This window comes from Lampetra fluviatilis, unplaced genomic scaffold, assembly GCF_964198595.1.
Source record: "Lampetra fluviatilis unplaced genomic scaffold, kcLamFluv1.1 SCAFFOLD_459, whole genome shotgun sequence".
Lineage (NCBI taxonomy): Eukaryota > Metazoa > Chordata > Hyperoartia > Petromyzontiformes > Petromyzontidae > Lampetra > Lampetra fluviatilis.
In genome coordinates this window covers 1-12,500 of record NW_027620616.1, presented here as the reverse complement: position 1 = coordinate 12,500, position 12,500 = coordinate 1, and the positions used below count along the sequence as shown (strand labels likewise).

The 12,500-nt window shown below is 56.6% G+C and overlaps 1 protein-coding gene across 1 annotated transcript in view; it reads left to right on the top strand.

Annotated features, from left to right (window-relative positions):
* USH1C (USH1 protein network component harmonin) overlaps window positions 1-10,316 on the top strand; it is a gene marked incomplete at its 3' end in the record, with an annotated part of 25,315 nt that extends 14,999 nt beyond the window's left edge. Inside the window, exons 6-11 of the mRNA XM_078884720.1 lie at window positions 331-355; window positions 2,221-2,278; window positions 4,938-5,044; window positions 5,362-5,450; window positions 9,383-9,429; window positions 10,260-10,316. Of these exons, the coding sequence (XP_078740846.1) occupies window positions 331-355; window positions 2,221-2,278; window positions 4,938-5,044; window positions 5,362-5,450; window positions 9,383-9,429; window positions 10,260-10,316 (383 nt within the window). The remainder of the gene's footprint in view (window positions 1-330; window positions 356-2,220; window positions 2,279-4,937; window positions 5,045-5,361; window positions 5,451-9,382; window positions 9,430-10,259) is intronic.
* Window positions 10,317-12,500: the final 2,184 nt, after the last annotated feature.

Below are 12,500 nucleotides of genomic sequence, written 5' to 3'. Positions count from 1 at the left end.
ACACACAGTGTACACACACACACACACAGTGTACACACACACACACACTCACACACACTCACACACACACAGTGTACACACACACAGTGTACACACACACATACACACAGACACACAGACACACAGTGTACACACACATACACACACACACAGACACACACAGACACACACAGACACACACAGTGTACACACACAGTGTACACACACACGCAGACAGACACACACACAGACATACACCCACACACACCCACACACACACCCACACACACACCCACGCACGTGTATGTGTACGTGTGTGTGTACGTGTGTGTATGTGTGTGTATTTTACAGATGTTGGAATGATACCAGTGAAAAAGTGAGTACATCACACACACACAGACACACACTCACACAACAACAACAACCGCCATTCGCCACTAAGTGGCGGTGACGTCACCACGACGCTTGTGCCAGGCCAAGTGCACCTTGAGGCTGCCACGTGAAGTGTCGAACGCCCGCTGGCAGGAGGTCACGGGGCAGACCCAGCAGGTGCCACGGGTCGACTGACCGAGATGACCGAGACGACTGGCTGATGCACCACCTGTGCCCCCTACTGTGCCAACGTGCTGTGCTTTAGCCACCCGGCGCTCCGCTCGTTGTTGTGAGCGTCGCTCCTCCGCCCTCCGTTGTTGTTGGAGGGCGACTGCCTCCAACTGCCCAGTAGCGTCCTTCACGAGCCTCCTCCTCAGAGGCCGATCTTGACACCGCTGGTACCAGTCATCGGCAAGTCCACTCAGCTCCACGTCCTCCTGTACCACATCACTCCATCTCTTCTCTAGCCCGTGCTGCGCCCGTTTAGCCCCCTCGATCCGGCCGAACAAAAGCTGTTTAGGCATGCGGTGGCTGGGCATGCGGGCTACATGACCCAGCCAACGCAGCCTTGCCTGCCGGAGGAGCTCACTGATGGGACTTTGCCCAGATCTTTCAAGGACTTGTGAGCTCCTCACACAATCCAGCCTGGTTAAACCCAGGATGGATCGTAGGCAGGCCAGCCTAAATGTTTCTAACCGGCGAAGATGTTTCATTAGGGGGATCCAAGCGTAGAGAAGGGAGGGAATGACTGTGGCCGAGAAGACCCGAAGCTTCGTGCGGAGCGACAGACCTGGTAGCTTCCACACAGCGTCACGCAACCAATGAAAAGATATTGCCGCTCGATTGATTCGGAGTGAGACCTCTGCTGATAAACCGGAGCCGGTCATAAGCACACTGCCCAGGTATGGGAAACTCTCCACTCTCTCCACAACTGCCCCATCACCGATTGGGAGTTGTGGGGGTGGAGTGTCCGATGGTACAAAATACCCAGGCAGGTGCTTCGTTTTGGTGGGGCTGATGGTAAGGCCCCACCTCTTAGTGGCACGCTCCAGTACACACACACACGCACACACACACACAGGTACACACACATACAGGTACACACACATACAGGTACACACACACACGCACACGCACACACACACACGTACACACACACACGTACACACACAGGTGCACACACACACGCACACACACACACGTACATACACACACAGGTACACACACACACACGCACACACACACACACACACGTACACACACACACAGGTACACACACACACAGGTACACACACGCACACACACACACGTACACACACACACAGGTACACACACACATGCACACACACACACAGGTACACACACACACAGGTACACACACACACAGGTACACAGGTACACACACGTACACACACACACAGGTACACACACACACACACGCACACACACACAGGTACACACACACACGCACACACACACACACGTACACACACACACGCACACACACACACACACACGTACACACACACACGCACACACACACACACACACAGGTACACACACACGCACACACACGCACACACACACACACAGGTACACACACACGCACACACACACAGGTACACACACACACACACAAACACGAGTGTGGTTGTTGTGGTTGTTGTGGTTGTTGCTGTTGTGGGTGTTGTTGTTGTGGTTGTGGTGGTGGTTGTGTTGTTGTTGTGATTGTTGTGATTGTTGTTGTTGTTGACGTGGTTGTTGTGGTTGTTGTTGTGGCTGTTGACGTGGTTGTTGTTGTTGTGATTGTTGTTGTTGTGGTTGTTGTGATTGTTGTTGTTGTGATTGTTGTTGTTGTTGTGGGTGTAGCTCTGTGGAGGATCCGCTGACGTGGCAGTTTGTGGACCAGCTGGTGTCACAGGACGGGGTGAGAAGCCGCCACTCCCCACACGCGTGTCACTCACACGCGTGTCACTCACACACGTGTCACTACACACACGTGTCACTACACACACGTGTGTCACTCACACGCGTGTCACCCCACACACGCGTGTCACTCACACACGTGTCACTACACACGCGTCACTACACACACGTGTGTCACTCACACGCGTGTCACTACACACACGTGTGTCACTCACACGCGTGTCACTACACACGCGTGTCACTACACACGCGTGTCACTACACACACGTGTCACTCACACACGTGTCACTCACACGCGTGTCACTACACACGCGTGTCACTACACACGCGTGTCACTCACACACGTGTCACTAGACACGCGTGTCACTACACACGCGTGTCACTACACACGCGTCACTACACACGCGTGTCACTACACACGCGTGTCACTACACACGCGTCACTACACACGCGTGTCACTACACACGTGTGTCACTACACACGCGTGTCACTACACATGTGTGTCACTACACACGCGTCACTACACACGCGTGTCACTACACACGCGTGTCACTACACACACGTGTTACTACACACGTGTCACTACACACGCGTGTCACTACACACACGTGTCACTACACACGTGTCACTACACACGCGTGTCACTCACACACGTGTCACCCCACACGCGTGTCACCCCACACGCGTGTCACTACACACGCGTGTCACTACACACGCGTGTCACTACACACGCGTGTCACTACACACGCGTGTCACTACACACGTGTGTCACTACACACGCGTCACTACACACGCGTGTCACTACACACGCGTGTCACTACACATGTGTGTCACTCACACGCGTGTCACTACACACACGTGTGTCACTACACACGCGTGTCACTACACACACGTGTGTCACTACACACGCGTGTCACTACACGCGTGTGTCACTACACACGCGTGTCACTACACATGTGTGTCACTACACACGCGTGTCACTACACATGTGTGTCACTCACACGCGTGTCACTACACACACGTGTGTCACTACACACGCGTGTCACTACACACACGTGTGTCACTACACACGCGTGTCACTACACGCGTGTGTCACTACACACGCGTGTCACTACACATGTGTGTCACTACACACGCGTCACTACACACATGTGTCACTCACACGCGTGTCACTACACACGCGTGTCACTACACACGTGTGTCACTACACACATGTGTCACTCACACGCGTGTCACTACACACGCGTGTCACTACACACGCGTGTCACTACACACGCGTGTCACTACACACGCGTGTCACTCACACACGTGTCACTACACACGCGTGTCACTACACACACGTGTCACTACACACGTGTCACTACACACGCGTGTCACTCACACACGTGTCACTACACACGCGTGTCACCCCACACGCGTGTCACTACACACGCGTGTCACTACACACGCGTGTCACTACACACGCGTGTCACTCACACACGTGTCACTACACACGCGTGTCACCCCACACGCGTGTCACTACACACGTGTCACTACACACGCGTGTCACTACACACGCGTGTCACTACACACACGTGTCACTACACACGTGTCACTACACACGCGTGTCACTACACACGCGTGTCACTACACACGTGTCACTACACACGCGTGTCACTACACACGCGTGTCACTACACACACGTGTCACTACACACGCGTGTCACTACACACGCGTGTCACTACACACGCGTGTCACTACACACGCGTGTCACTACACACACGTGTCACTACACACACGTGTCACTACACACGCGTGTCACTACACACACGTGTCACTACACACGCGTGTCACTACACACACGTGTCACTACACACGCGTGTCACTACACACGCGTGTCACTACACACACGTGTCACTACACACACGTGTCACTACACACGCGTGTCACTCACACGCGTGTCACTACACACGCGTGTCACTACACACACGCGTGTCACTACACACACGTGTCACTCACACGCGTGTCACTCCCCGCGTCTCCCCGCGTCTCCCCGCGTCTCCCCGCGTCTCCCCGCGTCTCCCCGTGTCTCCCTCTCTCCCCGCGTCTCCCCGTGTCTCCCCGCGTCTCCCCGCGTCTCCCCGCGTCTCCCTCTCTCCCCGCGTCTCCCCGTGTCTCCCCGCGTCTCCCCGCGTCTCCCCGCGTCTCCCCGTGTCTCCCCACATCTCCCCGCGTCTCCCCGTGTCTCCCCACATCTCCCCGCGTCTCCCCGCGTCTCCCCGTGTCTCCCCGCGTCTCCCCGCGTCTCCCCGTGTCTCCCCGCGTCTCCCCGCGTCTCCCCGCGTCTCCCCTCGTCTCCCCGCGTCTCCCCGTGTCTCCCCGCGTCTCCCCTTGTCTCCCCGCGTCTCCCCGTGTCTCCCCGCGTCTCCCCGTGTCTCCCCGCGTCTCCCCGCGTCTCCCCGTGTCTCCCCGCGTCTCCCCGCGTCTCCCCGTGTCTCCCCGCGTCTCCCCGTGTCTCCCCGTGTCTCCCTCTCTCCCCGCGTCTCCCCGTGTCTCCCCGTGTCTCCCCGCGTCTCCCCGTGTCTCCCCGCGTCTCCCCGCGTCTCCCCGTGTCTCCCCGCGTCTCCCCGTGTCTCCCCGTGTCTCCCTCTCTCCCCGCGTCTCCCCGCGTCTCCCCGCAGGATGAGAGCAGCAGCCTGGCCGGGCTGCACTCCAACGCGGAGCATTGGGAGCAGAGAGAGAAGAAAGTTTTCATCAGCCTCATGGGCAACCACGGCATGGGATGCAGGTCCGTGTGCCCGGGTCCCCGCGTTTGGGGGGGCGGGGTTCACGGTGTCCGTGTGCCCGGGTCCCCGCGTTTGGGGGGGCGGGGTTCACGGTGTCCGTGTGCCCGGGTCCCCGCGTTTGGGGGGGCGGGGTTCGCGGTGTCCGTGTGCCCGGGTCCCCGCGTTTGGGGGGGCGGGGTTCACGGTGTCCGTGTGCCCGGGTCCCCGCGTTTGGGGGGGCGGGGTTCACGGCGGCCGTGGTACTTGCTACTAACGGCACTTGCCCTGACAGTTTGTGGGACGCTACCTGGGTGACTTTTGTCTTTGTCTTTGCACTCAGCGTGTCCAGCGGTCCGCCGCACAGCCCGGGAATCTTCATCAGCAGCGTGAAGCCGGCATCCGTGTCGGCAGAGGTGGGGCTTGAGGTGAGTGCTCACCCGCTCGCTCACTCACTTAGTCACTCACCTAGTCACTCACCTAGTCACTCACCTAGTCACTCACCTAGTCACTCACCTAGTCACTCACCTAGTCACTCACCTAGTCACTCACTCACTCACCCAGTCACTCACACACTCACCCACTCACCCACTCACTCACCCAGTCACTCACCCACTCACCTAGTCACTCACCTAGTCACTCACCTAGTCACTCACCCACTCACTCACCTAGTCACTCACCTAGTCACTCACCAAGTCACTCACCTAGTCACTCACCTAGTCACTCACTCACTCACTCACCTAGTCACTCACCTAGTCACTCACCTAGTCACTCACCTAGTCACTCACCTAGTTACTCACCCAGTCACTCACCTAGTCACTCACCTAGTCACTCACCTAGTCACTCACTCACCTAGTCACTCACCTAGTCACTCACCTAGTCACTCACCCACTCACTCACCTAGTCACTCACCTAGTCACTCACCTAGTCACTCACCTAGTCACTCACTCACTCACCTAGTCACTCACCTAGTCACTCACCTAGTCACTCACCTAGTCACTCACTCACTCACTCACCTAGTCACTCACCTAGTCACTCACCTAGTCACTCACCTAGTCACTCACCTAGTCACTCACTCACTCACCCAGTCACTCACCTAGTCACTCACCTAGTCACTCACCCACTCACTCACCTAGTCACTCACCTAGTCACTCACCTAGTCACTCACCTAGTCACTCACTCACTCACCTAGTCACTCACCTAGTCACTCACCTAGTCACTCACCTAGTCACTCACTCACTCACTCACCTAGTCACTCACCTAGTCACTCACCTAGTCACTCACCTAGTCACTCACTCACTCACCCAGTCACTCACCTAGTCACTCACCTAGTCACTCACCTAGTCACTCACTCACTCACCTAGTCACTCACCTAGTCACTCACCTAGTCACTCACCTAGTCACTCACCTAGTCACTCACTCACCTAGTCACTCACCCAGTCACTCACCTAGTCACTCACCTAGTCACTCACCTAGTCACTCACTCACTCACCTAGTCACTCACTCACTCACTCACCTAGTCACTCACTCACTCACTCACCTAGTCACTCACCTAGTCACTCACCTAGTCACTCACTCACTCGCTCACTTAGTCACTCACCTTGTCACTCACCTAGTCACTCACCTAGTCACTCACTCACTCACCTAGTCACTCACCTAGTCACTCACCTAGTCACTCACCTAGTCACTCACCTAGTCACTCACTCACTCACCTAGTCACTCACTCACTCACCTAGTCACTCACTCACTCACCTAGTCACTCACCTAGTCACTCACCTAGTCACTCACTCACCTAGTCACTCACCTAGTCACTCACCCACTCACTCACCTAGTCACTCACCCAGTCACTCACCTAGTCACTCACCCAGTCACTCACCTAGTCACTCACACACTCACTCACTCACCCACTTACTTACTCACTCACCCACTCACTCACTCACCCACTCACTCTCTCACTCATCCACTCACTCACCCACTCACTCACTCACCCACTCACCCACTCACTCACCCACTCGCTCACTCACTTGCCCACTCACCCACTCACTCGCCCACTCGCTCACTCATCCACTCACTCACCCACTCACTCACCCGCTCACTCACCCACTCACCCACGTACTCACTCACCCATTCACTCACCCACTCACTCACCCACTCATTCACTCACCCACTCACCCACTTACTCACTCACCCATTCACTCACCCACTCACTCACCCACTCATTCACTCACCCACTCACCCACTTACTCACTCACCCACTCACTCACTCACCCACCCACTTAGTGACTGATTGACTAAATGCGTGAGTGATTGAGTGGGTGAGTGATTTAGTGACTAGGTGGGTGAGTGAGTTAGTGAGTGAGTTAGTGGGTGAGTGGGTGAGTGGGTGAGTGAGTTAGTGAGTGAGTGAGTGGGTGAGTGGGTGAGTGAGTTAGTGAGTGAGTGAGTGACTAGGTGAGTGGGTGAGTGACTGGGTGAGTGGGTGAGTGACTGGGTGAGTGGGATAGTGAGTTAGTGAGTGGGTGAGTGGGTGAGTGAGTGAGTGGGTGGGTGAGTGAGTGGGTGAGTGGGTGAGTGAGTGAGTTAGTGAGTGTGTGAGTGGGTGGGTGAGTGAGTGGGTGAGTGGGTGAGTGGGTGGGTGAGTGAGTTAGTGAGTGTGTGAGTGGGTGGGTGAGTGAGTGGGTGAGTGGGTGAGTGGGTGGGTGAGTGGGGTGAGTGGGTGAGTGAGTGAGTTAGTGAGTGTGTGAGTGGGTGGGTGAGTGAGTGGGTGAGTGGGGTGAGTGGGTGAGTGGGTGGGTGAGTGAGTAGTGAGTGTGTGAGTGGGTGGGTGAGTGAAGTGGGTGAGTGGGTGAGTGGGTTAGAGAGTTAGTGAGTGGGTGAGTGAGTGAGTGGGTGAGTGAGTGAGTTAGTGAGTGTGTGAGTGAGTGAGTGGGTGGGTGGGGTGAGTGAGTGAGTTAGTGAGTGTGTGAGTGGGTGGGTGAGTGAGTGGGTGAGTGGGTGAGTGAGTGAGTTAGTGAGTGTGTGAGTGGGTGAGTGGGTGAGTGAGTGTGTGAGTGAGTGTGTGAGTGAGTGAGTGGGTGGGTGGGTGAGTGAGTGTGTGAGTGGGTAGGTGAGTGAGTGGGGTGAGTGGGTGAGTGGGTTAGAGAGTTAGTGAGTGTGTGAGTGAGTGAGTAGTGAGTGTGTGAGTGGGTAGGTGAGTGATGTGGGTGAGTGGGGTGAGTGGGTTAGAGAGTTAGTGAGTGGGTGAGTGAGTGAGTTAGTGAGTGTGTGAGTGAGTGAGTGAGTGAGTTAGTGAGTGTGTGAGTGAGTGAGTGAGTGAGTGAGTGAGTTAGTGAGTGTGTGAGTGAGTGAGTGAGTGAGTTAGTGAGTGGGTGAGTGGGTGAGTGGGTTAGAGAGTTAGTGAGTGGGTGAGTGAGTGAGTTAGCTGAGTGTGTGAGTGAGTGAGTGGGTGAGGTGAGTGAGTTAGTGAGTGTGTGAAGTGAGTGAGTGGGTGGGTGGGTGAGTGAGTGTGTGAGTGGGTGGGTGAGTGAGTGGGTGAGTGAGTGAGTTACTGAGTGTGTGAGTGGGTAGGGTGAGTGAGTGGTGTGAGTGGGTGAGTGGGTAGAGAGTTAGTGAGTGGGTGAGTGAGTGAGTGAGTTAGTGAGTGTGGTGAGTGAGTGAGTGGGTGAGTGAGTGAGTTAGTGAGTGTGTGAGTGAGTGAGTGGGTGGGTGGGTGAGTGGGTGAGTGAGTGAGTTTAGTGAGTGTGTGAGTGGGTAGGTGAGTGAGTGGGTGAGTGGGTGAGTGGGTTAGAGAGTTAGTGAGTGGGTGAGTGAGTGAGTTAGTGAGTGTGTGAGTGAGTGAGTGGGTGAGTGAGTGAGTTAGTGAGTGTGTGAGTGAGTGAGTGGGTGAGTGAGTGAGTTAGTGAGTGTGTGAGTGAGTGAGTGGGTGGGTGGGTGAGTGAGTGAGTTAGTGAGTGTGTGAGTGGGTGGGTGAGTGAGTGGGTGAGTGGGTGAGTGAGTGAGTTAGTGAGTGTGTGAGTGGTGAGTGGGTGAGTGGGTTAGAGAGTTAGTGAGTGGGTGAGTGAGTGAGTTAGTGAGTGGGTGAGTGGGTGGGGTGGGTGAGTTAGTGAGTTAGTGAGTGGGTGGGTGGGTGAGTGTGTGGGTGGGTGACTGAGTAAGTGAATGTCTAATTCGTTGAGTGAGTAAGTGAGTGAGTAAGTGAAGTGAGTAAGTGAGTGAGTAAGTGAGTGAGTAAGTGAGTGAGTAAGTGAGTGGGCGAGCGGGTGCATGGGTGAGTGACGTGGTGAGTGACGTGGTGAGTGACGTGGTGAGTGACGTGGTGAGCAGGTGAGTGAGTTCTCACGTCTGTTCCGCAGTGGTGTGACCAGGTGTGGAAGTCAACGGCATCGACTTCACACACATCGACCACAGAGAGGTGATGGTGGTGATGGTGGTGGTGATGGTGATGATGGTGATGATGGTGGTGGTGATGGTGGTGGTGATGGTGATGATGGTGATGATGGTGGGTGGTGATGGTGGTGGTGATGGTGATGGTGGTGGTGATGGTGATGATGGTGGTGGTGATGGTGGTGATGGTGATGGTGATGATGGTGGTGGTGATGGTGGTGATGGTGGTGATGGTGGTGGTGATGGTGATGGTGGTGGTGATGGTGATGATGGTGGTGGTGATGGTGGTGATGGTGATGGTGATGGTGGTGATGGTGGTGGTGATGGTGATGGTGGTGGTGATGGTGGTGATGGTGGTGGTGATGGTGGTGATGGTGGTGGTGATGGTGGATGGTGGTGATGGTGGTGTGATGGTGATGATGGTGGTGGTGATGATGGTGATGGTGTGATGGTGGTGGTGATGGTGATGGTGGTGGTGATGGTGATGGTGCGTGGTGATGGTGGTGGTGATGGGGTGGTGATGATGGTGGTGATGGAGGTGGTGATGGTGGTGGTGATGGTGATGGTGGTGGTGATGGTGGTGGTGATGGTGGTATGGTGATGATGGTGGTGGTGATGGTGGTGATGGTGGTGGTGATGGTGGTGATGATGGTGATGGTGGGTGGTGATGTGGTGGTGATGGTGATGGTGGTGATGATGGTGGTGATGATGATGGTGATGATGATGGTGATGGTGGTGGTGATGATGGTGATGATGGTGGTGATGATGATGTTGATGCTGATGATGATGATGATGCTGATGATGGTGATGATGATGTTGATGATGATGATGATGCTACTGATGATGATGTTGTTTCAGGCTGTCGCGATCCTCAAAGCAAGCAGGAGTCTAACTTTGACCATACACTCAGGAGCGGTGAGTGGGTGGGTGGGTGGGTGAGTGGGTGGGTGGGTGAGTGAGTGGGTGGGTGGGTGGGTGTGAGTGGGTGGGTGGGTGAGTGGGGTGGGTGGGTGGGTGGGTGAGTGGGTGGGTGGGTGGGTGGGTGAGTGGGTGGGTGGGTGGGTGAGTGGGGTGGGTGGGTGGGTGAGTGGGTGGGTGAAGTGGGTGGGTGGGTGGGTGAGTGGGTGGGTGGGTGGGTGGGTGAGTGGTGTGGGTGGGTGAGTGGGTGGGTGGGTGGGTGAGTGGGTGGGTGGGTGAGTGAGTGGGTGGGTGGGTGGTGTGGGTGGGTGGGTGAGTGGGTGGGTGGGTGGGTGGGTGGGTGAGTGGGTGGGTGGGTGGGTGGGTGAGTGGGTGGGTGGGTGGGTGGAGTGGGTGGGTGGTGGGTGGGTGAGTGGGTGGGTGAGTGGGTGGGTGGGTGGGTGGAGTGGTGGGTGGGTGGGTGGGGGTGAGTGGGTGGGTGGGTGAGTGGGTGGGTGGGTGGGTGAATGAGTGGGTGGGTGGGTGAGTGGGTGGGTGGGTGGGTGAGTGGGTGGGTGGGTGGGTGGGTGAGTGGGGGGTGGGTGGGTGGGTGGGTGGGTGAGTGGGTGGGTGGGTGGTGAGTGGGTGGGTGGGTGGGTGAGTGGGTGGGTGGGTGGGTGAGTGGGTGGGTGGGTGAGTGGGTGGGTGGGTGAGTGGGTGGGTGGGTGGGTGGGTGAGTGGGGTGGGTGGTGGGTGAGTGGGTGGGTGGGTGGGTGAGTGGGTGGGTGAGTGGGTGGGTGGGTGGGTGAGTGGGTGGGTGGGTGGGGTGGGTGAGTGGGTGGGTGGGTGAGTGGGTGGGTGGGTGGGTGAATGAGTGGTGTGGGTGGGTGAGTGCGTGGGTGGGTGGGTGGGTGGGTGAGTGGGTGGGTGGGTGAGTGGGTGGGTGAGTGGGTGGGTGGGTGGGTGAGTGGGTGGTGGGTGGGTGAGTGAGTGGGTGGGTGGTGTGGGTGAGTGGGTGGGTGGGTGAGTGGGTGGGTGGGTGGGTGGGTGGGTGAGTGGGTGAGTGAGTGGGTGAGTGAGTGGGTGGGTGAGTGGGTGAGTAAGTGAGTGGGTGAGTGACTGGGTGAGTGGGTGAGTGACTGGTGAGTGGGTGAGTGGGTGAGTGAGTGGGTGGGTGAGTGAGGTGAGTGGGTGGGTGAGTGAGTGAGTGAGTGGAGTGGGTGAGTGAGTGGGTGGGTGAGTGGGTGAGTAAGTGAGTGGGTGAGTGACTGGTGAGTGGGTGAGTGGGTGAGTGATGGTGAGTGGGTGAGTGGGTGAGTGGGTGGGTGAGTGAGTGGGTGAGTGAGTGAGTGAGTGAGTGGGTGAGTGAGTGAGTGAGTGAGTGGGTGAGTGAGTGAGTGTGTGGGTGGTGAGGTGTGAGTGAGTGGGTGGTGAGTGAGTGAGTGAGTGGGTGAGTGAGTGAGTGAGTGGATGAGTGAGTGAGTGAGTGGGTAAGTGAGTGAGTGGGTGAGTGAGTGAGTGGGTGAGTGAGTGGGTGAGTGGGTGAGTGAGTGAGTGAGTGAGTGGGTGGGTGAGTGAGTGAGTGAGTGAGTGAGTGAGTGAGTGAGTGGGTGGGTGAGTGAGTGAGTGAGTGGAGTGAGTGAGTGAGTGAGTGAGTGGATGAGTGAGTGAGTGAGTGAGTGAGTGAGTGGGTGAGTGAGTGAGTGGGTGAGGTGAGGTGAGTGGTGAGTGAGTGAGTGAGTGAGTGGGAGTGAGTGAGTGAGGATGTGGTGAGTGAGTGTGAGTGAGTGGGTGAGGTGAGTGAGTGGTGAGTGAGTGGTGGGTGAGTGAGTGAGTGAGTGGAGTGAGTGAGTGGAGGTGAGTGAGTGAGTGAGTGGATGTGGAGTGAGTGAGTGGGTGAGTGTGTGAGTGAGTGTGGGTGAGTGGGTGGGGGAGTGTGTGAGTGTGAGTGAGTGGGTGAGTGTGTGGTGGTGTGAGTGAGTGAGTGGTGAGTGAGGTGGAGTGAGTGGGTGAGTGAGTGAGTGGGATAGTGAGTGAGTGAGTGGAGTGAGTGAGTGGTGAGTGAGTGAGTGAGTGGTGGTGAGTGAGTGAGTGAGTGAGTGGGTGGGTGAGTGAGTGAGGTGACGTGAGTGAGTGAGTGAGTGAGTGGGTAAGTGAGTGAGTGGGTGAGTGAGTGGGTGAGTGGGTGAGTGAGTGAGTGAG